Source organism: Rhinolophus hipposideros (assembly GCF_964194185.1).
Source record: "Rhinolophus hipposideros genome assembly, chromosome: 1".
Classification (NCBI taxonomy): Eukaryota; Metazoa; Chordata; class Mammalia; order Chiroptera; family Rhinolophidae; genus Rhinolophus; species Rhinolophus hipposideros.
Window position 1 is genome coordinate 3,271,193 of NC_138047.1, and position 26,850 is coordinate 3,298,042.

A 26,850-nucleotide genomic window follows, 5' to 3' on the forward strand; every position below is an offset into this window, starting at 1 on the left:
TGCACACCGACCAGCACACCCCCATCTGGGCAGCCGAGGACATGGGGCGCTCACCTGAGCCCACATGGCCTGCGTACTTGACAAGGCACCTCCCGGTCTCGATGCTCCACAGCAACGCCGTGTGATCTGCAAATCGAGACAGACAAGAAGAACTGAGCTGTCACTGGTCATACGGTCTTTTTATTAACAGAGGAAGATAAGTATCCTGAAAACGAGGCGCTTCATTACCGCCACTATCTCCTGCAACTGATCCTCCTGCTTTGTAACTCACCTGATCAAAGACTCGTTTCCAAGGAGACGGGAGAGTAGGCAACTGCTACACTGACTGCACCAGGCTGGAGACCTAGACACAGGCCAGTCACTGCCTGGCTTCATTTGTTGGTGAAATATTTAAACTTTTCAGAAGATCATGCAACGCTCACATGCAAATAGCATCAAAACCAGTCATAAATTATCTGTGGTAATAAATATTCCTTTGGACCTTTCCACGTATGGGCATAATAAAAAGATAAAAAGTAGACTACAGGGCCAGATCGGTAGCTCAGGGGGTTAGAGCTCCGTGCTCCTAACTCCGAAGGCTGCCGGTTCGATTCCCACATAGGCCAGTGGGCTCTCAACCACAAGGTTACCGGTTCAATTCCTGGAGTCCTGCAAGGGATGGTGGGCAGCGCCCCCTGCAACTAAACTTGAACACGGCACCTTGAGCTGAGTTGCCGCTGAGCTCCCAGATGGCTCAGTCAGTTGGAGAGCGTCCTCTCAACCAAAAGGTTGCGGGTTTGACTCCCGCAAGGGATTGTGGGCTGTGCCCCCTGCAACTAGCAACGGCAACTGGACCTGGAGCTGAGCTGCGCCCTCCACAACTAAGACTGAAAGGATAACAACTTGACTTGGAAAAAAGTCCTGGAAGTGCATACTGTTCCCCAATAAAGTCCTATTCCCCTTCCCCAATTTAAAAAAAAAAAGTAGACTACAGAAGACACCTGAAAAATAAATGCTGATTACCCAAATGAGATTTCTGAGACATCAGAAACCTTTTTATTCTTCTTTCTTAATTGTAATTTCCATAAAAACAATCTGGGGTGCTCCTGTATGAACAGTTTTAAACAAGAGAAAAAATTTTATTCGTCATTCTAACTTTCGCATTCTCTATTTCCACTGGAAAAGGCAGAATCTTGTGAGTAACTTGTCATAGCTGGGAAAGTCATTTTTAACAAGTGAGCACCATTTGTAATTCCAGTAATTTCTATCTGAAGGGGTGTTTGGTTATGCCCATTAGACAGTTTTCAAAAATGCCTTTTCTTTAGTGAGAAGTCAGGGGTCTCCTAAATCCTGGCACAGTGGCCACCCTGCAGAGATCACACAGCACTGCTCTCTCGGCTGCAGCTCACGAGGAAAAACGATACACCAATGAAAACACCACCTCCCATTTAAACGGCGCTGCACCTTATGCTGTCTCCTAGAGCCTCCCTAACATGGCCAGCTGCCTCTCCCGGGGCCCTACAGCATGTGGAAGGCCCGACGGAGTGACCGCTCAGCCACACGTCTGCTGCCACCCACGGGTCAGTCATTCATAGCAGCTGCCTGGCAGGCACGCTCAACGAGTGGCGGGACTAGCGTTTTGCTCACCAGCAGACGCAGTCCCCAGCACCACGGGCTGTGTCCTCGCCACGCTGACGTCCCAGATGCCGTCCCTGTGGCCAATGTACTCCTTCACGAGCTGGCACACAGCCCTCGACGTGGTGGTCTTGAAGCTGGAGACAAGCTAAGATTGTGACAGGAAGGAGTACTGTAGACAGTTTACTGAGAGAGTGTCTTTAAGTTAGGGAAGGTACAATGGAAAAGGATGTCTAGAAAATGCCTACATCACTCACTAGAACATCAAAGGCACCCATGGACACAAGTGCAAACAGTGGGACTCATTTAGCTGGGTCCCAGAAGCAGGGGTGAAGTCAGGGCCACCACTCCCCCACTTCATGATCCTGCCCTACCACAGAAGGGCCTGTTCACGGGCTGCACGTCACTCCTCCACAGATCCAACCACTGAATTTTCCTACACACAAGTTTATCTTTTCCTATCACTCTCACTGAAAGCCATGGACTTCCAGTGCACGTCTGCACCCCTTCAGCAGCACGTGAGTGGCCCACGAGCCAGCATCTCACATACCTTGCTGGTGGAGGCCTTGTATGTGGTCTTCAGCTTCTGGGAGAGCTGGCTGGTACTGTGACTGGCTGCCAAGACAGAGAGTGAACAGTCAGGAGCCAGGGACCAGGGACAGACTGGAGACACACATGCAGTGGCCCACTTCCCATGGGGAGACAGTGCATCCCAGGAGGCGGGGTCGGTCCACATAGACATGGCGACAACCCCGGGCTGGGACGGGAACCCTAACTAGCAGCGCTGCCTTCTTCCTTCCATGCCCGCACCTGAATGACAGGTTCAAGTCATGCGGCCACGAAAGCATACCGGGACCTGCACTGAGTCCCACATCCCCCCACATGCCATCCGCAGGCACCCCTCACAAACACCCCATACCTTTGGTTTTGAGCTGGCCCTTACTCAGCTCCACCCCATCGATCGCTTGTCCTTCAGCCGCTAAACGCTCATTAAGAGTCTCGATTTCTCTACGCACTGGAAATAAAAATGTTTTCAAAAAGGTAAAATATGTACTTTTCATGTTTAAACATACCAGTGCCAAAACTTGAGCACATGACAGTGTTACATATTGCTGTTGTCTAAACAAATACATGAACAACAGCTTAATAAACACGATCACAGAGTTCTCAAAAACCCAAGACATCGTTCCACAAACAGAAAGCCCTTCCTGCAGGGGACAACATGACCCATGGGTGCTCGTACCGTGTGGGCTCTGCAAGGTGAGGACGGTCCATTCCCTTTGTACTTTAAATGTTTAAACACATGATGCTGATACTGTCCAAAATTCAACGGAATACTTACAGTGTAGCTGAGAATACTGAAATTAAGGGGAAAACGTGAAATAAGAAAACGTAACTACTGCTGCGTGGCACCACAGAGAGCTCCGTGAGGATTATGCATAGGGAAGATTAAAAACGCAGGAAAGGTATGAAGAAGGAATCGGAGTAGGGACATATAGGGACAGAGAAGAATGACGAGGAAGGACATGAGCTCCGAAGCCACGATGAGCAGACGGGAGGAGGCAGGCTCAGCTGCGTGCTGGCCAGCTGCTGGCACACCGCTGGCACCGCTCCACAGGGCGGAGGGAAGATGGCGGGGAAAGGGACCCCGTCCTAGCACACTGAGCTACTGCGGCCACACAGCCAGACACTGCCTGGCCGCAGGCGCACCCAGCGCTGAGCTGCGCGCCTGCCACGCCGCCTCCCAGGCCTGGGCAGGATCTGCTCTGGCTGAGAGCACAGTGCGGTCAGTGAGAGGGGGGCCAAGGACAAGGGCTCCCAACAGACCCAGTCCGGGCCACCGGGACACAGTCTCACAAGCAGCAGGAGCCACTGAACCTCAGCACTGGAGGTTTCTCTTGAACGAACTGCATGAATTCATAAAAACACAGGCCTGAGAGCACAATGGGACTCAACAGTACTCGGGTCCATAAAACCTGACACTTAAAGGAACCCTTAAAATCAGATACATGGTACCTAAATTTTATCTTATAAAAAGTTGGAATAATTTCTCTCTCTGTAAATTTTCAAGGTGGACTTTTAAGGAAAATCCAGTATTAAAACATTAAATTTCCTAGTCATGAAGTTTAAATGACACAGGATCACATTCTCTTCACTACTGATCCAACTACATCACTTAATTCTAAAGTGAAAATATTTTAATAATGCAAATGCTGTTTATTAGTATTAATTTTTGGAATCAACTTATAAGGCATGAAAGACCTGCTTATGGTTAAAAATTTTACAAACACAAACCCTGTAAAAGAACAAAAACTGGAAGGTAATAAATGGAGCAGTGCAGGGTAAAGCACACATTCATTTCCTAATATTTCACAGTGAAGTATAAATGCATGTGGCCTAAAGTTGACAGAGCAAAAAACAGAAGTAGGTTAAATTTTTAAATACGATCATGAGAAAAACTAAAAGCACAAAGTGCAGAAGCTGCTCTCCTTTGCAAGTGGGATAGGCTGACAGGCAGGGGTAATCGCAGATATCTTTCCTGTTCATGCTGCTTGATCCCTTCAGCAAATGAAGGCATTGCTTCAAAAATAAAATTTAAAAAAGAACTAAAGCCAAACTAATGAAAAATTAGTTTACCTTTAATAAGTCAGATAATACACACATTTTAGGAAATTCTCAAGATATGGTATTATTTTAAAGAAAAGTATGAATTAACATTTTCTCAATTTATATACAGTATACTTCATGTAGGAAAAGTTATAAGATGCATTTATTTTACATAAAATTGCAATTTGGATTAGCAGGTGTGGTCAGGATACTGCCCGCTCCAAAGACAACCTGTGAACATGTGACCTCGTGGCAAAGGGGCCCTGCAGGTGTGATTAAGGTGAAGAACCTTCAATGGGAGGACCCCCCTGTAGGACCCAGGTGGCCTATCCTTCCCACACGTCCTCAGGAGGGTCAGAGGTGCATGAGGGGACCCCACAGCGGGTCAGGTGTACGAGGGGACTCCACAGCCACTGTCAGCTTTGCAGGAGGGAAGAAGGCTTAGAGACAAGAAGCGCGGCAGGCTGCAGACACTGGGAATGCCAACAGGAAGACTGGCCCTGTCCCCACTACAGGGCAATGAAATCCGCCACAACCCAGACAAGCAGTAGCCCCCTCACACCTCCAGAAGGGCACACCTCTGTCAACACTTGACGTTGTCTGCAGAGCTGTGAGGGAATGAACTGTGTTATTCTAAGCCACTAAGCTAATTATAGCAGAAGAGAAAATGGATGAGTGGTGAATGTCTACCCACAAATCTGTTTCTTAGGGATTTCCAAGTGAAAAGCTGTAAAAGTACAGAACTGGTAGATACTCACATTCTAAGTTTTCAATATAAAGGTTTTCAAATTCTCTTTCTATTTGACCAAACAGTTCCAGAAGTGTACTGCGAACTGAGGAAGGCAGCTTAGAATCCTGTAAAAAAGGAAGATTTTGTTAAAAATGAATGAATGAGAAACTCTGACACCAAGTACCAATATACTTTATCTTCAACTCTTTTGTATCTTTACATGTTTTATTTCTAATACAGCAAACGCTTAAAGAACTGTTTCAAATTTCTGTAGATGAAACTAAATCAAATTGTACAAATGGTGCCCAGGATTCCGTGGCACTGAAGAGGAAACTCTTCTTCAAAACAATGTAACTGCTTTTCACAGGAAAGGAAGCCCACCTTGTTCGAAACTTCCAAATCTGTAGAGAAGGCAGTTCTCATAAATAAGATTATATTTCCAATAGCCTTTAAGTTCTATCGTGTGGTGTAAGTCAATTTTGATTAAGTTATATCTTAATAGAAGATGTGCCTTCGAGTCCTCATGTCCATTGTATATTCCCCGTAACTCAACTTAATAACTAAAAGATTGTCATGGAAGGGAAATGAAAATCTCACCTAAGAGAGCAAAACAATGTATCAGTTAAATAAAAACGTTACTGTGGAAGCTCCCAAGTGTGCCACGCTCCCCACACCTCGGCACAAGCCCTGCACACCTTCAGGCCCATGTAACCTCAAGGGACATCAGTAAGAAGCAGCAACTTCCACTGAATTTTTAGGTGTGGTCACACGAGCACCAGTGTCCCACTAGCCCTGTTCACAGGCATTCACTTTGCAGACACTGCCAATGACAGGGAGACCGATGCAGCCTGTGTTCCACTCTCATCCCGAGGACACCGTTACCCAGTATTTCCTGTGTGACCCCTCCCAGCACTTAGAGGGATTTCAAACAAAATTCTTAACAAATATTTCTAAAATAATGTTACAGTATCACCTGTTGTCAGTGTAATTTTCTAAGTGACTTTGCAAATTTATATGCACCACAAACTTTTTGATGTTTAATGAGTGGCAAATAAAAAGATATGTAACATTTATTGAATTCTCAGATTAACTTCTTCAGAAGACAGAAATTTTAGGCAAAACGATCTCTAATGACGTAATGACGTAAGCATTTTAGCGGTATGTTTTGAAGTAATCATAGAACCCTCAAGTAAATTTTACAGGCTACCTAAAAATATTATGTGAAGCCACTTGTTTACAAACTGGATCTGGTAGAATATAGCCTCTCTCAACAGCTCTCGAAAATAGCAAAAAAAATGACAAAAAAAGAGATGAAAATGTAAAATAACAAGGAAAACTAAACTAAACCATTAAGCTCCTCCTCACCTCCCACTGCTCTCCTGCTGCCACTCAACGTCACAGACCCAGAACTCAGGGCTGAACTTTGCTGTTATTTGTGACTCTCAGCACAAAAGCTACCATGATTCCGTAAACGCATTTGAGCTCGTTAGCACGTGCACATGTGCACTCGGCAGCGTGGGCAGCCAGCCTCCCGCCCCTGTGCTAAGCCCTGCTCCCTAACTGCTTCGACGTGTGAGGAAGAGGCGAGCCCCATGGCTCGTCCACCCTCGTGCTCACTTTGGCTCCTGCTCCCCAACAAAAGACCACGGCTGCAGCCTCACCTAAGCAGGATGGCCTACTGTTCAGCTCAAACCCACTGGTGACCAACCACCTGTGCCCACACCCACCATGCTAACAGCTTGTGCCGCACACCATCACCATCATCCATCAGCCGCTGACCCAGCCACCCAGGACACCAGGGCCCAACAGAGGGAGCACTTGAGACACGTGGATGAGGGCCCGAGAGGAGGGCCCGCATGGCACCAGCAGGATTCTGAGTGACCTGCATAAAGGGCTACCCTGAGATGCCACCACCCACTTGTGCTACATCACAATGGACATTGGGCATTCAGAGGGCCAAGAGAACACCTCTTATGGGAGTTCATGCTAGAAGATGCTAGCAAAGGGGGTGGGGTGTTACTGCTAAAATTTAAGTAAGTCTAACCATTAAAAAAAACACACCTTAGACTGTTAATGTACAGTGTAGACTGCACTGTACACAGAAGCCAGTAGCCACATCTGACTATTTAAATGTAACAATAAAATTTTTTAAACTCCTCAGGGACCGGCCCAGTGGCTCAGGCGGTTGGAGCTCCATGTTCCTAACTCCAAAGGCTGCCGGTTCGATTCCCACATGGGTCAGTGGGCTCTCAACCACAAGGTTGCCGGTTCAACTCCTCGACTCCCGCAAGGGATGGTGGGCAGCGCCCCCTGCAACTAGCAACGGCAACTGGACCTGGAACTGAGCTGCGCCCTCCACAACTAAGACTGAAAGGACAACAACTTGACTTGGAAAAAAGGCCTGGAAGTACTGTTCCCCAATAAAGTCCTGTTCCCCTTCCCCAATAAAATGTTAAAAAAAAAAAATTTTTAAACTCTTCAGTGACACAAGCCACACGTGGCTTGGAGCACCCATATCTGACAGCGCAGACCTAGAACATTCCATCACAGAAGTTCCGCTGCACAGCTCTGGTTCAAACATTCACTTTCCTAAGTGCTGTGACCCAGCACCCCAGACTGTGACTATACTTGGAGCTACAGTTAATACGGTACAATGGGGCCGCTGGGCTGGGCCCTAATATAATAGGACTGATGTCCTACCGAGATGAGGACACACACAAAGGGACACATACACACAGAGAGACGGCCACGTGAGGACACAGGGAAGACGGCCGTCTGCACGCCAGGGAGAGAGGCCTCAGCAGGAACCAGCGCTGTGACACCTGGATCCTGGACGTCCCGCCTCCAGGACTGTGGGAGAATAAATGTCTGCTGTTTAAGTCCCCCCCCAGAATGTGTGCTTTGTGACGGCCACCGAGCTCACCAACACATTAAGAATACCCAAGCTGTTTTGGAGACTCCTTAAAAGTCTACAGTTTTATTTCCAGTATTAAGATGGAACCATTTCTTTTAGAAAGCAGAACCAGACATCCGTTCTTTTCATTCACTCAACACACAGTAACAGGGTTCTAAATGAATATTCACTAGGCCCCAGCAAATATGCTGCGTCCTGCGTGTACACTGCTGCTGCCCACGTGCTGCAGCCTAGAGGCCCGGTAGTGAGTCCACACAGAGTTCTGACAAGATCCAAATTCCAATAAGCCAATTTCTGAGATTTCAGCCTATTTTCCTATAACATCAGGCAAATGAATTAGTTCTAATTGTGAAGGCATAGTCACAAATCTGTACATACTTATACATATATTGTTGTATGTACTATAGGAACATTATTAGATATGTCTAGAATTTATTTTACTATAATATACTTTTATTGGGCTTCACAATTTTTAAAAGCTAACACATTTTCATAATAAAGGAACTAGAAAAAATATAAGAAAACATCTTTATCATAAAATATTAGTTCGGGGCCGGCCCAGTGGCTCAGGCGGTTGGAGCTCCATGCTCCTAACTCCGAAGGCTGCCAGTTCACTTCCCACATGGGCCAGTGGCCTCTCAACCACAAGGTTGCCAGTGTGACTCCTCTAATCCCGCAATGGATGGTGGGCTCTGCAACTAAGATTGAACATGACACCTTGAGTTGAGCTGCCACTGAGCTCCCGGATGGTTGGAGCGCGTCCTCTCAACTACAAGGTTGCCAGTTCGACTCTTCAACTCCCGCAAGGGATGGTGGGCTGCGCCCACTGCAACTAACAGCGGTATATGGACCTGGAGCTGAGCTGCGCCCTCCACCACTAAGACTGAAAGGACAACAACTTGACTTGTAAAACCTCCTGGAAGTACACACTGTTCCCCAATAAAGTCCTGTTCCCCTTCCCCAATAAAATATTTCAAAAACTAAATAAATAAAAAATAAAGTATTAGCTCATCTAACAAAGAGAACATCAAATTATCACAAAGACACCCTATGACAAACAGATGACACTCACTACGGCAGACACAAGATAAAGCAAACAAGTTACTGAAAGACCTGACTGCAGAAACCCTCCAGGAACAGAAAGATCACTGAAACGCTACTCAGTTCTCTTCTTTTCCTGAAACAACCAGACAGACAACCAAAACTGTACTGTCAACGGTACTGTGAATTTAGTACAGTCAATTCTGATCTAAACTGTCACACCCACGTTTTTTAAGTGTTGCAAAATTATTAACCTGGGAATTGAATCCTATCGCTGTGTAGGCTGTTGTGTTTGACAGGTTTATTGGTTTACTGGGGGGGAGAGGTTTATTTTTTGGTAACCCCCACTTTTTCTCTACTTCTGAGACCTGTGTGCATTCAACTATTTCTGGGACATCACAAACGCTCAGCACTAACTTACTTGTCCTTCTAACATGTCTCTTGGCAGGCCCGTCCTCTCCTGTTCCGAGCTGTTAGTCCTTCGTATAGAAAGGCTATGAGATTTGCGTTTCTGTTTTGCTTGGCGAGCAGTTGAACAACTCCCGCTTTCTGTGGGCATTACTTCTACGAGGTGAAGTCCTGGTCACTCCTGCAATAAGCTAGACAAAAGCAGGAAAAACAAGTACTTTATTTCTGGTTATAGCAAATTGAAATGAAGGAACAACAGTGGATGACTACTTTTAACTCCAAATTTCCTTACTCTGGTTAACATTTACTATGTAATTTAGAATGTGACAAATTAACACGTTTTAAGGTACAGTCTTTGTTGACGGGGTCATTTTTTATCTAACTCATTAACATGGTTTAAAAATCAAATAGCAAAGAAGAGATTAAAATATAGAACTCTCCCTTAATCAACTTTCCCCAGACTCAGCCTACTCCCAGGGAAACCAGTTCTAAGTGATGTTCTAGACTAGATTCTAAAGGAATATAATGCCAGCCACACAAATAACTGTCAACCTTCTAGTGGCCACATTAAAAAAGTAGAAACAGGTAAAATTATTTTTAATGAATTACTTAACCCAGTATGTCTAAAATAATATGTTAGTCAATGCACAAAATGCTAACGGGGGGGAGGGGGCCAGCCCGGTGGCTCAGGCAGTTTGAGCTCCGTGCTCCTAACTCCGAAGGCTGCCGGTTCGATTCCCACATGGGCCAGTGGGCTCTCAACCACAAGATTGCTGGTTCAATTCTTCGACTCCCACAAGGATGGTGGGCAGCGCCCCCTGCAACTAAGATTGAACACGGCACCTTGAGCTGAGCTGCCTCCCAAATGGCTCAGTTGGTTGGAGAGTGTCCTCTCAACCCCAACGTTGCCGGTTCAACTCTGCAAGGGATGGTGGGCTGCGCCCCCCTGCAACTAACAACGGCGACTGGACCTGGAGCTGAGCTGCGCCCTCCACGACTAAGACTGAAAGGACAACAACTTGAAGCTGACCGGCACCCTCCACAACTAAGATTGAAATGAAGTACACACTGTTCCCCAATAAAGTCCTTTTCCCCTTCCCCAATTTTAAAAAAAAGATAAAAATGCTAACTGTGTATTTCAGTTTGCATGCTTCTGTCTTCAAGTGTCAGCATTTCATATTCACACTACGTCCCTACTGGCACCATCCACGTTCCCAGGGCCGCCATGAGACAGCACCAAATTTGGCTTTGTCCATCTGGACATCACGCACTCATTCCTGCTGTTATCAAACCCTCCTCGCAATATAACCACATCACTGTTAGTAAATGCAATTGTAGGTGACATACTTGACACACAACATTGTCCTTCTTTAGCTGCAGAGTCATGTTTTGGATACTTATTGCTCTTGTTGATCCCTCCTCCCAGTAAGTCTGTTAGTTCATGTAGTGTTAATATACTTATCTTCCTTCTACAACTACAGACAGTATCTTTTGATCCTTTCCCTCCTGCACCTCACTCTTTATGAAAGACTGCAACTGTCCTACCTTTTCTTGAGCTCTTCCCCACAGCCATCCATCTCCTGACTTTTGCTGCCGTTTGAGAACGTTATATAAACGCAAGCACAGAGCACGCACCCATGAGATTTGAGCTTAAAGCTCCTGAGATCCAGACCAGTTTTACACGTATCAGTACTTCTTCCTTTTGATTGCTGGGTAGTATTCCACAGTATAGAATTCATTCAGCCATTGCAAAAAGATTTGCTTCTTTCCAGATTTTACTATTACAAGCAAACCTACTATGAACACTAACACACAGGTTTTCGTGTGAACATTAACTTTCCGTTTCTTTGGGATGAAGGCCAAGAGTGAGGATGCTGGGGCCCAGGGCAAATGCACATTTAGTTTTTAGAAACCTTTGGAGGGAATTCAGACACCATGTAAGTCACTCCCCACAGCCAGTTCTAGCCATCCACTGAACTACTTTGTCTACATTTCCACTGGCCCGTTCTGGCCATTTCATATAAATAGATTCATACAATACGTGGGCTGCTCTACTGTGACTGGCTGTTTTCACTTAGCGTGTTTTCAAGGTGTATCCATATCACAGCACATAACGGCAATTTATCCCTTCTTATTGCCAAATACACATTTTACTCATCATTCATCAACTGATGGACACTTGGTTGTTTCCATTTTCAGGTTATTATATGTAAGGCAAATTTCTGTGTGCATTTATATTTTCATTTCTCTGGCATACACACCAGGAATAGAATTACTGGATCCTAAGGTACCTCTATGTTTGAGCTGAGTTTAAGAAACCGTCAAATTATTTTCCACAGTGGCTCTTCTAGTCCCATCAGCAACGCATGCGAGTTTCTGTCCTCTGCATCCTCACCAGCATTTGGTACTGTCACTATTTTTAATTGTAGCTGTTCTCATAGGTGTGTTAATAGCCTGTCTTCATTTGCATTTCCCTCGTGACTAGTCATACTGGACATCTTTTCATGTCTTATTTGCCATCCTTGGGTCCTCTTCAGTAAAATGCCTCTTCATGTCCTCCACCCATTTTTCTAACAAGGACTGTTTGGGCTTTTACTGCCAAGATCTGAGATTTCTTATTCTCTATGTGAGTTACCTGTCTGATGCATAGATTATAAATAGCTGTTGCCAGCATCTAACTTGTCTTTTCATCCTAACATGGTTTTTCACAAAGCAAAACTTCCTAATCTTTTTTTTATTGGGAAAGGGAAACAGAACTTTATTGAGGAACAGTGTGTATTTCCAGAACTCTTTTCCAAGTCAAGTTGTTGTCCTTTCAGTCTTAGTTGTGGAGGGCGCAGCTCAGCTCCAGTTGCCGTTGCTAGTTGAAGGGGGCACAGCCCACCATCCCTTGCGGGAGTCGAACCGGCAACCTTGTGGTTGAGAGGACTCGCTCCAACCAACTGAGCCATCCGGGAGCTCAGCGGCAGCTCAGCTCAAGGTGCGGTGTTCAATCTTAGTTGCAGGGGGCGCTGCCCACCATCCCTTCGAGGATTCAACACCATAGAGGAGTTGAACCGGCAACCTTGTGGTTGAGAGCCCACTGGCCCATGTGGGAATCGAACCAGCAGCCTTCGGAGTTAGGAGCACGGAGCTCTAACCGCCTGAGCCATGGGGCCGGCCCCAAAACTTTCTAATCTTGATAAAAATCCCATTGATCAATTATATTTCTTCTATAAATCATACTTTTAATTAGTCATGTCTAAAAACTTTACATCAATCCTAAATCCCAAAAACTTTCTCCTTAAGATTTTACTTTTATAGGTTAAATTAAATTTATGTAAAGCTATTTTGAGTTTTTATAAGGTGAAGTTTAGATCAAGGGTTTTGCTTTTTTGTGTTTGGAGTTTCTTGCTGATGGTGTCCAATTACTCCAGCCCCATTGTGCTAAGGGCTGTCCACCCCATAGTGAACTGAGAAAGTGTGGTACCTTGGTCAGAACTCAGCTGGCTATACTCACAGGGAACTCCTCCTTGGTTCTCTATTTGCTCCACTGACCTACGTGACCTATTCCTCTGCCGTATCACAGCCTTGATCACTGTGCTATCTTGAAATCAGTTAGCAACTCCAAAGTTGTCTTGGCTAGTCTAGTTCCTTTGCCTTCCCAAATCAATTTAGAATAAGCATTTCCGCATCTACAAAAATCTTGATGGGGTTTTGATTGCAATTGTGATTAATCTGTTCATCAACTTGGAGAGAACTGGCATCTTTACTATGTTGAGCTTACCTATCATTGAACACAGTACAAAGCCTGACAATTAAGTTCACAAACTCATCCTAGAAAAAGTGCTGCATGCCTCATTGCTGAATATCACTATGGTCACCTTTGAAGTCCTCCCCTTGGGAAGCTATGCACTGACACCAGTGCCTAGTCCACCCTTCAAAGCCATTTTGGAACTCTTTCTCTGGAATGGCTATCAGAGCTGTCATCGTATTACCCTTGATGCCCTGAATGTCATCAAAATGTGTTCCTTTCAATATTTCCTTTATCTTCGGGTAAAGAAAGAAGCTGCTGGGGGCCAGATCAGGTGAGTAGGGAGCGTGTTCCAATACAGTTCTTTGTTTACTGGCTAAAAACTCCCTCACAGACAGTGCCGTGTGAGCTGGTGCATTGTCGTGAGGCAAGAGCCATGAATTATTGGTGAAAAGTTCAGGTCATTTTCATCTAACTTTATCACGCTGCCTTTTCAGCATTTCCAAATAGTAAACATGGTTAACTGTCCAGTTTGTACAAATTCATAATGAATAATCCCTCTGATATCAAAAAAACGTTAGCAACATTGTTGTAACAAGTTCGTGAAGTTAATAGTCAGACCTTGTATATTTGCTTACCGAAAATAAGACCTAGCCGGCCAATCAGCTATAATGCATCTTTTGGAGCAAAAATTAATGTAAGACTCGGTCTTATTTTACTTGTAAAAATTTTTGCTCCAAAAGACACATTAGAGCTGATTGGCCGGCTAGGTCTTATTTTGGGGGAAACACGGTATTTACATCATCTTTGCTTTCTTTCCTCAGTTTTGTAGTTTTCCATTACATAAAAGTCCCATGTCTTCTCAAAATTACACCGAAATTTGTAGTTTTTATTTTTTGAGCAATTTTAGGTCTTATATTTTTATTTACATTGGCACATGCTAATTGATAGTATGTAAAAACACAACTGATTACTGCACATCAAGCTTGCATCCTACAGTCCTACTGAACGCACTGTTCTAGCACATTGTTTTTGTATATTCCGATATTTTCTTTTTTTTTTTTTTTTTTTTTTATTATAAAACTTAAGCTATTTATTAATCATTCACTTTTCTAAAAAACACAAACGTGGGAATAAAATAAACACCCAAGACTGCCTATCCCTGCAGGATAGGAAGAAGCCCTAAACAGAGAGCCTGCAAATGTTTCCTTGTATCTAATGTCTGAGCCTCCTCATGCATCCTGGGTCCCCTACAAGATTCACGTACACCATCACAACACCTTAAAGCTATTTGCTGCTAGTGGCTTGTGCATTCTAGTTTGTAACTGAGAAACGGTACCATATGAGCACTGTCAAAACTCGCTCTCAGCTAACCTTTACTGTCATTCTTAGAAATTGTACCTTTGAGACTGGTTCTGTTCCTTTACTGTAGCTTTTTTTATTCCCCAGCACAAACCCCCAAATCCACATGCACCTCTAAGTTCAAGTATCAAGGTTTGTTTCTGGAGAACACCAGGTTGATGTAGTGTTTCTTCAGATCTCTGTAGTGTCTGCTGGCTGTCATCCCTTCAGACAGGCTAGCCAGGTGGCAGTGCAGTGCAGGGGCACATAGGTCAAACTTGCTCCCTGTTCAAGCTGGACCCTGCCCCAAAGTCAAGGCTACAATCAGTGACGACCGTGGCCTGTCTTCATTCTGAAGTTGTACTATTATGAACCGAATCCATTTCTTCACCGCTGATTCAGTGGAGCTTCCAAAAGATGTCAGGCATATTCTTAGGAAGCGTCCTGGGATGGGGCTGGAGGGTCTTGGCCTTCTGGCTCTGCAGGGGGTGCTGGCACCGCTGCTTTTTTCTGGGCCGCCAGGAACTCATGAATTGCTCGTTCTATCTGGGGTCTGAAGATGTGGTTTAGTTTGGGGTCCACCACCTGAGAAATTATTCTGTCCACTCCTGCTTCCAACATCCCCGACTGGACCACACTCTGCCTCAGACCATTTCGCAATTGGTTTTTGTTCATCGTAGGATTCCATTCCTGCTTGTCCAGATGTGTTGACACAAAATTATCCACTTTCTGCCTCAGGTTTTGGTAAGCTGGCTTGGTGTCCACGTCGGCCAGGCAGTCCCGGCGGAAGCTATCGAACAGGCCCCGGCTCTTGAGCTGCTCCACGATGAGAGCGATGAGCTGGGGGTCGCCGGGAGGCAGTGAGGCCGGGTTGTTGGGGCCTCCGCCCCCGCCCGCCCCCGGCGCGCCCGTGCCCGCCCCCGCCGAGCCCTGGCCGGCTCCGCCGCCGCCCACCGCGCCCGCACCCCCGCCGCCGCCGCCGCCGCCGTCCGCCATGCTCGCGCCCCGGGCCCGCGAAGGAGACCTAATGCGGCTTCTCCTCAGGGACAGAGGGCCCGGGTCGTGTGGAGGTGGCGCGGGGGACGGAGAAAGAGGCGGCGGCGGCGGCGGCGGGAGGGGAGGAGGGGGAGGAGGCCGGCTCTGAGGCAGCCGCGCTCTATATTCCGATATTTTCTATGTAGGCTATTATGTCATCTATAAAAAGAGTTCTATTTCTTCCTTTCTGATCTGTATGCCTTTAGGCCGTTTGCATTTCCTTTTCTTATCTTACTGATCTGGCTAGAAATTCTAGTAATACACTGAATTACAATAGTGACAACAAAGATCCTTGCTTTAGTCTGATCTCAAGGTAAAAATGTTATCTTTCACCAGACGTTAGCTGTATGTTTTTTGTAAACACTGTTTCTCAAAAAAGGTCCCCTCTATTGTTCATTTTCTGAATGTTTCAAAAATTAATCTTGAATTCTGTCATGCTTTTTTCTGTATCACTTAATATGACATGCAGCTTTTCCTTTTTAGCCTGTTAACAGGTCAGTTACACTGATATCATGTAATATATGTGATCATATCAGTTTACCCATTGAATAAGCCCCACTTAATCATGGTGCATCATTCACTGCTTGTTCTCTCACTTTATTTTCTTTTCTCTAAATTCTTGTGCATTACCTGAAATTTTTTTAGAATTTCATTTGGATTTATCTATAGTGCAGTTCGAGTCTCCTCTCTCTTTTTTTTTTTTTTTTTTTTTTTTTAAAGTTTTATTGGGGAATATTGAGGAACAGTGTGTTTCTCTAGGGCCCATCAGTTCCAAGTTGTTGTCCTTCAGTCTAGTTGTGGAGGGCACAGCTCTCTGGCCCATGTGGGAATTGAACCAGCAACCCCGTTGTTCAGAGTTCGAACTCTAACCAACTGAGCCATCTGGCCACCCCTCCTCTCTCTTTTGTGCAACTTTTTTAGTGGTTGCTCTAGGTATTACCTTGTATTTTCACAACTTATCAGTCTACTGATTATCATTTTACCAGTTCGTGGTAAAGTGTAGAAACCTTATCTTCCTCTATGTCCCTCCGTCCTCCATTTCTAACATCATCATCTTAAATATTTCCTCTACATACAGAGAGAACCACATCAGTTATGCTTCAACCTTCAGACATAAGGTAGAGAAGGGATGTCTATTGAATTTATGTTGAATTTACCAATGTTTGCTCTTTCCATTGTTCATTGTCCCTTCTTAGTGTTCCCACATCCCTGTCATTTCCTTTCTGTTTAGAGAACTTCCTCTACCTATTATTTTAGGGTAAGTACGAATCATGTACCTACCTGGGGACGAATCATGTGATGTTGTCACTTTATATAGAATTCTGAGTTGACTGCTCTTTTCTATCAGCATTTACAAAATGTGCCACTTCCTGCTCTTTGTGGTTTCTGATGAGAAATCCACTGTCCTTCAAATTGTCTTTCTACTACAGGTAGAGTGACATTTCTCTCTCACTGCTTTCTGTCTTTAGTTTTCAGAAGTTTAACTCCGATGTGTCTTGGCACTGCATCTCTTTCAGCTTATCCTGTCTGGGTTTCACTAAGTTTCTCAAATCTGTAGGCTTATGACTTATCAAATTTAGGAAATATTCAGCCAGTATTTCTTCAAATACACTTTCAGCTCTACTGTCTTTCTCCTTTCTGGAATTCTGATGACAAGAGTGACAGTCTTTTTTTCAACACCCACAGGCCCCAGGTTATTTTTTTCCAGTCTGTTTTCTGTTATTCAGATTGAGTGATTCAGACAGGGTGATTTCTACTGTTCTATCTTCAAGTTCACTGATTCTTTCCTCTGCCCCCTCATTCTGCTGTTAAACCATCCAGTGGGGTTTTTATTTCATTTATTGTACTTTTCAGTTATGAAATTTCCATGTTTCTTCTTTTTTATATCCTGTATTTTATTCCTGAGATTTTTTTTTTTTAAGATTTTTTTATTGGGGAAGGGGTATAGGACTTTATTGGGGAACAGTGTGTACTTCCAGGACTTTTTTCCAAGTCAAGTTGTTGTCCTTTCAGTCTTAGTTGTGGAGGGCGCAGCTCAACTCCAGGTCCAGGTGCCGTTGCCAGCTGCAGGGGGCGCAGCCCACCATCCCTTGTGGGAGTCCAACCGGCAACCCTGTGGTTGAGAGGACGCACTCCAACCAACTGAGCCATCTGGGAGCTCAGCGGCAGCTCAGCTCAAGGTGCTGTGTTCAATCTTAGTTGCATGGGGCACAGCCCACCATCCCTTGCGGTACTCGAGGAGCCGAACTGGCAACCTTGTGGTTGAGAGCCCACTGGCCCATGTGGGAATCGAACTGGCAGCCTTCGGAGTTAGGAGCATGGAGCTCCAACTGCCCGAGCCACCAGGCCGGCCCTCTCCCTGAGATTTTATTTAAATGGTGGTGATTGCTCATTAAAATATTCTTAAATTGATGGCTGCTTTAAAATCCTTGTTAAATAATTCTAACATCTGTGTCATCTCTGTGTTGCTGTCAGTTGTCTTCTCATCTCAAGACCATCCTAGTTCTGGACCGGCTCAGGGGCTCGGGTGGTTAGAGCTCCATGCTCCTAACTCCGAAGGCTGCCGGTTGGATTCCCACATGGGCCAGTGGGCTCTCAACCACAAGGTTGCCGGTTCAATTCCTCGAATCCCCCAAGGGATGGTGGGCTCGGCCCCCTGCAACTAAGATTGAACACGGCACCTTGAGCTGAGCTGCCACTGAGCTCCCGGATGGCTCAGTTGGTTGGAAAACATCTCCACAAGGTTGCAGGTTCAACTCCAGCAAGGGATGGGCGGGATGGTGGGCTGTGCCCCCTGCAACTATAAACGGCAACTGGACCTGGAGCTGAGCTGCGCCCTCCACAACTAAGATTGAAAGGACACTTGACTTGGAAAAAAAACAAAGTCCTGAAAGTACACACTGTTCCCCAATAAAAGTCCTATTCCCCTTCCCCAATAGAATCTTAAAAAAAAAAAAAAAAAGATTGTCCTAGTTCTTCATGTGATGTGATTTTCAATTGAAGCCTCAGCATTTTGGGTATTGTTACCAGACTTGGGGTGTGACTTCAATATTCTATTATAGCAGGCCTCTGATGACACTGCCCCAGCAGGCAAAGAAGGGCGCTACCTTGTTTCTGCCGAGTGGGTATGGAAAGTAGAGGTGGAAGTTAGGGCTCCCTACTCAGCCTCCATTGACCCTGGGTGGGTGAGTTCAGTCTGTCACTTGATCTCCACTCATCCCACCCTTGCTGGGGCATGGGTCCTCGCTACTGCACCCTACAGCCTCACTAGCACTGGGCAGCAGTGAAATTCCCAGCTCTCTCCACTAGGTTTCCCCTGAGGCCACCTCAGCAGGAAGAGGGGTGCGTGTGCTTTGCTATCTCCCAGCAGAAACAAGACCCCCATCCCCCACCCGGTCTTCTCTGATATCATCAGCAGTGTCACCACTATACAGTCTGGAGAGAGGAAGTCTAGATTGGCCATCCGACCTTTGACAGCAAAGGTGAAGGTGGTGGGGGCTGCAGTGTTCTAAGTGCTCTGTCTGGCAGGCTGTCCCTCTCATGGTCTTTTGGCCAGAGAACAGGCTTTTCTGGGGGCTTTTTGTCTGAGCCTCTTGGTATTGCTAGGTATTGGCTTCTCTAAGCCCAGTCTGGAGGCACAAAGAAAACCCATGGAACTCAGCTCTGTGCCATTTCTCAGGTCCCGACAAACCCAGTCTACTTTACCCGCTCCACCTTTCAGTCTTGTATTTGATACATAATGTCCAGTGTTTTTGGCTGTGACTAAGAGCATAGGAAAAGTACACCTTCTCCGTCTTCCCGAAAGTTCAAAGCCAGAGATCGCCTAGTGTCTCAAATTGTATGCCTTGTTTTAAAATGGAAACAAGGAAGTCTTGCTTTATACACACTGAAAGACTTCCAGGTTGGTGAACACGGGGGATCCAGGAAGAGTGGTGCACTGGAGGGCGTGGTTGCCCCACGCCTGGCCCTGTGCATCTCTCCCATCTGAGAAAGTTCCTGAGTTATGCCCTTTTACAACAAACTGGTGACCTAGTAAGTGAAACACACACAAACACACACACACCCACACACACACAAAACATTCAAATTGGCCGACTAGTTCTGTGTTTAGGGTTAAAATTTTGAAATCCATTAATTAATTAAAATCACCATTTATTTTGTGTAGCATTTTGTACACAAAATTTAATTCTCAAATCTATAAAAAAGGACACTTAAATTCTTGTTTGTTTCAACCTCTCACTGCCCTCACTTTTTTTATGTTATTTGTCAAAGCCAGTCACAAGGCCAACCCAGACTCAAGTGGAGGCTAGACTTAACCTCTGGATGGGAGAATGAGAAAGGATTTGTAGCACTCTTGAATCCATCACACCTTATTTCACTTGCAAATTTGGCTATACACTGTAACATTCTGCTTCCCTAAAAAGTACCAGTAAATGGAACTATATGGATTTGTCGCTTCAAATATTTAGTGGAATAAAATGGATATAAATAATCCAATTAAGTTAAACACCCAGCTCAGAAGAAATCCATAAGAGCTCAGTGGTTAAGAACATGACTTCCATGGTTCTACAAACTTGAGTCCCCTCCCCCACTCTCCAAAGGATTGGTTCTTTTCATCATAAAGCCTCAGTTTAAATGTCACGTCCTTGAAAAGGCTGGCTTCGCCTGACCACTACTAGTCACAGCACTTGATGGTCCTTGCCATGTCTGTACTTAGACCTTCATTGTGGTTTTCTCACTCCATGAATCTGCCCCCACTGTGCCACCACCACCACGCGGGTTCACTCCTGTATTTGTAGGGCCTACTATGTGGCTTGACATGAATACATCCTCACATGGTTTATGAATGTGTAAGTGAATGAGTGACCATATCTCCCCTGCCTGACTAGCTGTGTAACCTTGCTCAAGGCACTTGGAGACACCTTCCTAAGGCTTAGTTTTGTCATCTTCAAAGCACTCATTTCACCAAGGCATTCATCAGAGATGTGTCAGGTTCGTGGCTGGGCTAGGTACTGGGAATGCAATAGTGGCTCCTACCTCCAGGTTGCTTAGAGCTGAGTTTTAAGATAGGCATTAAAATCAGAATCTCACAACTTATTACAGAAATCATAAATTATGATGAGTACTGTGAAAGAGAGACGCCATATTATAAGGAGACCAGATATTAGCTAGAATCAGGAATGTCATTTTGAGAAACTGGCATTTAAATTGAGACTGAAGACTTAGTAAGCGACCATGTGGAAAACGGAGGGGGGTTCCTAGCATGTGCCAAAGTCCTGAGCTGGGAATGATACTGTTGTCAGAGATATTAGAAACAGGCAATGTGGCTACATCATGTTGAAAATGGGGAATCGTGCAAGACAAGTGGGAGATGGGCTTAGATTCTGTTCTTTTATATTTGGGGTTTACTCTAAAATAAAAACGAACCTGTTTAAACGTTTTAAGCACACAAGTGACACTAGATTTGCATTAACAATCAGTGTGGCTGCTGTGTGAAAAATACATGGGAAGTCAGTGACTAGGAATGGGGCAGTTACTGAAGTCGTCTAGGCAATAAATGAAGACAGCTAAGCCTGCAGGGCATATGAACGGATTTGGAGGTAGGGGAGCAGGCAGGGAAGAGTGGTGTCCAGGAGAACCCTCACTCCTGAGGAAATGGTAGGTGAAACGGCAGTCAGGCACTGACAGGTGGCAGCAGATTCAGAGAAGACATCGAGAACTAAACACTGAATGTACTGTGCTCGCGATGCCTCCAAGGATGTAAAACACAAGGAGGCAGGAGGTGTGCAGGTCTGGAGATGAAGAGCACTGGGCTGTATTTATAAACCTGGCAGAAGTCTACATTCAACATAAAGACGGGCATTCTGACCACATCATGCCTCCAGGTCCAAAGCCTTATCCTACTACTCCTTTTCAAGAAGGAACAAAAAAGCTTATAATGAATATTACTGGTGAAACAGGAAACAAAATAAAACTGACAGTCCCTTAAGTGACATATGGAAACATTATTTTTGACTGAAAAATGACAAAACAAATCTTTTGATAAAATTCAGATCTGAAAATTTTGAGCTATAGAAATTAGAGATGGTTGAAATAAAAGCATAACTAAAAACTCACAATGCCAGAATGTGTAATTGGTAGAATTTTATGCAGAAAACAAAGATTCTACTGATACTAAATTTGATAAATCTGACTAACAAATCTATATTGTTAAACAATTCATGTGACCCCCACTGAAGAGTATTTCAATAAATTTTTTTAATGAAAACATTTTAAAACTGTGCTATATATAAAACAGCCAAGAAATCAAACTGACTTAATGGAATCTTCTCCAAAAATTATATTCTTCATGAAAATAGAGGAAGGTGGCTATACCTCTCTTTTTTAGTGATTACTCGTATTAACTTCATAAAGCATCTCAGTTGCCAAAATCATTAGAGCAACTTACCATAGTTCCCTTGCAGTTTATAAGGTATGTTTCGGAAAGGAATGAAAACATCAGAACTCTGTGAAAGCTGTCCTGACGGGCCTTGAAGAAATAAGGAGACTCTATCATTTAGACACTTAAGCAAATTATCACTGTAACCGGCTTCTCTTTCCTGTCTTAAGAACTTCAGCAGCAGAAGCGTTCTGAGTGTGAACTGGATAGCTAGTGCACAGCCCCACATGTCTACAAGTTGGTCACACCGTACGCACACACTGCTACCAACCTTCATTTAACCTCAGTTGATGTTCTCCCTTAACCTCATACCTCTGGCCTTTCCAGCCACTGCACCTTCACTAGGAAATCAGCAGCCTTCTTCACAACTAATTTTATAACCCCACCTTCTGGCTTTCACTGATCCTTTAAGCCCTCCTTCATTTCCACCACCCAAGTGTTTTCTGGGTTTTGCTTGCCTTCGTCACTTCACAAAATAGTCCACACACTGGTCATTTATCCCCATTGATCGATTTCCAACCAAGTATACATTCTAAACTATTATAAATTATAAATCTGGTAGAGGTTTTGGTTCCCCCAAACGTGGCATCAAATGGAGGTTTTCCATACTGAGTGGTTTTACTGTTTTGTAACTTTCTAAACTCCATGAAGTCCTAGCTCAAAGATGGGTTCACAATGCCTCTGCCATACACTGCATTAACACAAAGATTACCTGGCTAATTCAAGTTCTGCCTCAAGCATTCTTCCAAAATTACCTCTGTGGGCTCCACTCTAACCTCTCTTAAATTACTTTTTTTCTGTTGCTAATCTCCTGTCACAATTTTTTTTCTGAAACGTGTTTTAAATCTTACTCGTCTCTCCTTTCCCGTCCTACACCTTCAACCCAGCAGGCGTCACTGGAGCCAGCATCACTTCCTTTCCCACCAGCCCATTCATGCAGACCCAGCCCTTGGCCCTATAAAGCATCTATTGGTTCCCTTCACACCATGGGTCAGTTAGTATAGAGCTTAATTAAATGTCTGATAACGACTTAAGGGTTTTTTCAGGTTGACATCATGAAAAGGGGCAAGGAAGCTGCAGGTGTCTGTAAAAGGACTATTACGTGACGTAGCGTGGAATGTAGGCTGGGGCAGAAGGAGTGCAGACAGAAAGAACTAAGGGACACACGGAGGTGGGGGGAGGTTCCTACAGAAGGCTGCTGTGAGACTCAAATGCATCAGAAAAAGTCACTGATGCTCCCCATATCCATGTCACGTAGTTTCCAAGTATCCAATAGGCAAACTTTAGTAAACGGGTCATAGAACTATGAAGAGAAAGAAAATTCTTCACTCTAAAACTCAGCCACTTTCACTGCTACGCACTGTCTCACCTAAATACTACAATAAAAACCTGAAATTCTAAAAGGTAATTATTTTCCTTCAAAATTTTCTTACTAACCCAACACTATAAACCAGTGTTTATATCACATTAAACAGTTTTATATGAATAAAAAGTCCTACTGGGTTTTTAAAACATTTATTTTCAATAAAGTATACTCTCCTCCAAAAATCTAACGTCCTTATCCTATCATTCAGTTAAATAGATTTAATATAAACTGCCCTTGGCACATGCTGCCACATCACCCTCTACAGACAAAACATCCCTCAGAATTTCATACCAGTAGGATTTTTAAACAGTTTTCTTTTAGCAAGAGAAAAACTTGTTTAATGAGTTCATTTCATGAATGTGAATCATACGCAGGGGGCGGCCGCATGGCTCAGTAGGTTAGAGCACGAGCTCTCAACAACAACGTTGCCGGTTTGATCCCCGCATGGGATGGTGGGCTGTGCCCCCCCCACCCCCCCGCAACTAAAGGTTGAAAACGGCGAATGGACTTGGAGCTGAGCTGAGCTGCGCCCTCCACACCTAGACTGAAGGGCAACGACTTGGAGCTGATGGGCCCTGGAGAAATACGTCGTTTCCCAATACTCCCCAATAGAAATATAAATTTAAAAAAAGAATGACTGAAGAATATAATCTGCATGGGCACTAAAAAATGTATTTGAAAAAAAAAATATATATATATATTTGACTGGATTCCCACAGAAGCCCAGTGAATTTTTAATAACACTTTATTGTGAAAGCACTTAGTGAATTCAACAGCTGGGCAGTATCAGCGGAGAGGCAACCTAGAAAGCTGTCACCAGTCTTAACCTGCTGAAAATGTTTTGTCACTGACATCTAGCTGAAGGCGCAGAACACAAGCTCATCAATCCTGTGAATGGCACTGACCTGGGGACATCACCAAAAGGAAAATAACCACGATTTTTTAAAGATTTGCATAGTTCAGAGAATGAGCTCAAAATCTAGGATGAAATTTAATGTAAAATCGTGCCCTTAGCGAAACCAAGACGACAATTCAGAGAGCTCTCAGTATCACCCAGTGGGGAGAGAAATGCGGGCTGGTACTCAAGGCACAGGCAAGGCGAGGGCGACAGTCGGACAACGGCACTCAGGAACGAGGTCTGCGAGAGGAGCAGGGAGGAAGGAAGCGAGCACACTTCGCAAAGACGGGCTGTGCGAGGGTTTTGCCAGAATGCGGGACGCGTGTTACACGAGAACCTTCTCACAAACAAACGCGGCTAGGAATGGAACCGGGAAGTTCCTCGCTCAAGGTCGCACCGCTGTCACTGGATGTGGCCCTGGGTCACGATCCGCCTGTCCCCGGGGACAGTCCTGACAGAAATGAGGGATAACGGTCACCGGCCAGACACCGCACACGGCCTGGCCTGGCAGCCCAAAACTTGACCGGAGATGCCGGGGACAGCGAAGGGCGCGAGCAGGGCTGCTCCGCAGGGCTGCTCCGGGGGGCCGAGAAGGCGGGACCCGGGGTGCACGTCCCCTCCGGCACAGTTTACTCACAGGCAGGTAATTCCGGGGACGCTTCTAAGGTCAAACGTCCAGACCAACGCACTGGGCTCACGGGGCGCCGGCTGAAACCTAACCACGGCAACTTCCGGACCAGCATCCCCGTGCCGGGCCGAGGGGCGCAGTGGGCAGCCGGCTCGCCAGGCTTCTCGTCACCCGCCCACGCCGCGCGTGCCGTGGGGGCGCGTGTCCCCTGGAAAGACTACCCTAACCGACGCCCGGGGCGCCGGAAGGCCAGGCATCTCTTCGGAGCTCTCCACACCCGCCCGGCCCTCGTCGGCGGCGGGGATGGAGCGCGCGCCGGGCGGGCGCGGTGGTGTGGGGTCGATCTCCACGAGACGCCTTGAGCTCGGGAAGGCTGGCCCCCCACAAGCACGCTCCCACCCAGGGCGAGGCCACTGCCGCCGACACCCGGGCAGCCGGTCCCGGAAGGAAGATGGCGGCCCGGCACTCACCGGTCGCTCCGCCGCCGAGCCCACCTCACTAGCCAGCCGGGTGGTGCGCTGCCGCCCGTCGCCTCCCAGTCTCACGACGCCCGGAACACACGTTGAGGCGCAGGTCACAGATTCTCAGCCCTGACGCGGCCCCACTACCCGGCAGCCTCACAACCCGCACTTCCGGTGTCACCGGAAGTCCCGGCCACTATCTCGGCCCAGACTACCGGAAGTCCCGCCTGGCGGCCCGCCCTGCCAACTCCCGGGCCCCCGGAAGTCCCAACCGGCCGCGCCCGCAACGCCGGAAGTCCCGCTTAGCTCAACTTCCCGGGCCGCCAGAAGTCCCACCCAGCCGCGCCCGAACCGTCGGAAGTCCCATCCAGGCTCCGCCCCTCATCGGAAGTCACCTCGGTCTCCGCCGGCGCCAGAAATTCCGCCCAGCGCCGGAAGTTCCTTGTGAGCCTCTGACCTGCGCCGGAAGGCCCGTGGGTCCGCCCGCGCCACTGCGGCCTGGGCTCGCAGTGGAGCTTTGAGCCGGTCGCGGAGCGGGCGGACTCCCGATGGTGTTCCTCTTCCCCCGTGACCACTGGGCCCTCGTCCTCGGCTCCAGCTCGGCTCTCCTCTGAGGACGCCCGGCGCGGTCCCGGAGGCTCTGGGGTGGGACGCCGCAGGTACTCACCGCGGCGGGTCGTGCGGGCGCCCCGGGCCCACATGCTCACGTGCGGCGTCCTGCGAGCCCCTGGGCTCGTGGCCGGCGCCGCGCTCCCGTCTTGGCGGCGGGCGGAGGTTGGGAGACAGGCTGGCTGCAGCTCGGAGCCCGGCCGAGGTAGAGCTATTAATATTTCAGCTTATCTGCAGAAGGTGACTCAGCCAGTGTCCTTTCGGAAGTCTCTTCACCATTGGCTAACCAGAAAGACGAAGTCAGCTGCTCGCTGCGAAAGGAGGGCCTGAACGGCCTCTTGTCTTTCATCTGGGCTGGAAATCTGCGGATAGAGGAGTCTGGCTGCGGCGGGGCTGGAGAATCTTCCCTGCAGTGATCAGAAGCATGGAACCATTTTTGTCCCATGCGGATCACCTTTCGTGCGCCTTCCTTTAAAAAAATAAAGCTCAGCATTCGAATACTATTGCACATGTAACGTATTTGGGGACCCAAATAACCAAAAAGCATGTAGAATAAAACCTGAAGTTATTCCTTCATTAAGTATAATAAAAGCTTATCATTGGAAACAATTCTGTAAGGCTGAGACTTTCACACTTGGAGATTGTGGCAAATGTCGTAGCGTGGAATTAACCCCTGGTCCTTTACAAAAGGTGAAAACATTCACAGACTCTACAAAGTGGGAGAGCAAAGGAAGTTTTTATTCAAGTTAGGGCAGAGAGAAAATGCCCATGGCAGCGTCCAATGATGATGGCTGCATCGAGCACTCAGGTACTGGGAGAAACAGCAGCATTGGGGAGCGCGGGGGACAGCATTGTCGCCACAGCAGAGTCTGGTAGGGACAGCTGCATCTAACTTCAGGTTAGCTTTTTCTTACATAGGACAGGGGAGTTGGTCAGGCAGCTTTGATTGGTTTCTCGGTCTGGTCTGTTTGAAGATGATGTTATCTCTGGCCTGGGACTTGAATGTGTGACCAGTAAGAACTGCAG

General features: G+C 46.3%; 2 protein-coding genes across 11 annotated transcripts in view; both read right to left on the bottom strand.

Moving 5' to 3' along the window:
• WDR37 (WD repeat domain 37) overlaps positions 1-26,071 on the bottom strand; it is a 47,013-nt gene extending 20,942 nt beyond the window's left edge. For 4 of the 10 annotated variants that reach the window (XM_081062487.1, XM_081062486.1, XM_081062483.1 and 1 more), the window contains exons 1-7: positions 25,225-25,391; positions 9,328-9,505; positions 4,980-5,076; positions 2,534-2,629; positions 2,165-2,229; positions 1,627-1,762; positions 55-126 (exon numbers count right to left, since the gene is read on the bottom strand). In XM_081062487.1, coding sequence (XP_080918613.1) covers positions 55-126; positions 1,627-1,762; positions 2,165-2,229; positions 2,534-2,629; positions 4,980-5,076; positions 9,328-9,465 — 604 coding nt within the window. In that variant the 5' untranslated portion in view covers positions 9,466-9,505; positions 25,225-25,391. Of the gene's footprint in view, positions 1-54; positions 127-1,626; positions 1,763-2,164; positions 2,230-2,533; positions 2,630-4,979; positions 5,077-9,327; positions 9,506-24,763; positions 24,892-25,224; positions 25,392-25,882 lie in introns of those variants that run through there. The other 6 variants (XM_081062485.1, XM_081062482.1, XM_081062479.1 and 3 more) reach the window with 4 other exon arrangements.
• Positions 14,148-15,384, bottom strand: LOC308497974 (biorientation of chromosomes in cell division protein 1-like; the record flags this gene model as incomplete). The annotated part of the gene is made up of 1 exon (XM_081049079.1): positions 14,148-15,384. One exon carries the CDS (start codon positions 15,382-15,384, stop codon positions 14,821-14,823), a length of 564 nt encoding a protein of 187 aa, XP_080905205.1. The 3' UTR covers positions 14,148-14,820.
• Positions 26,072-26,850: the final 779 nt, after the last annotated feature.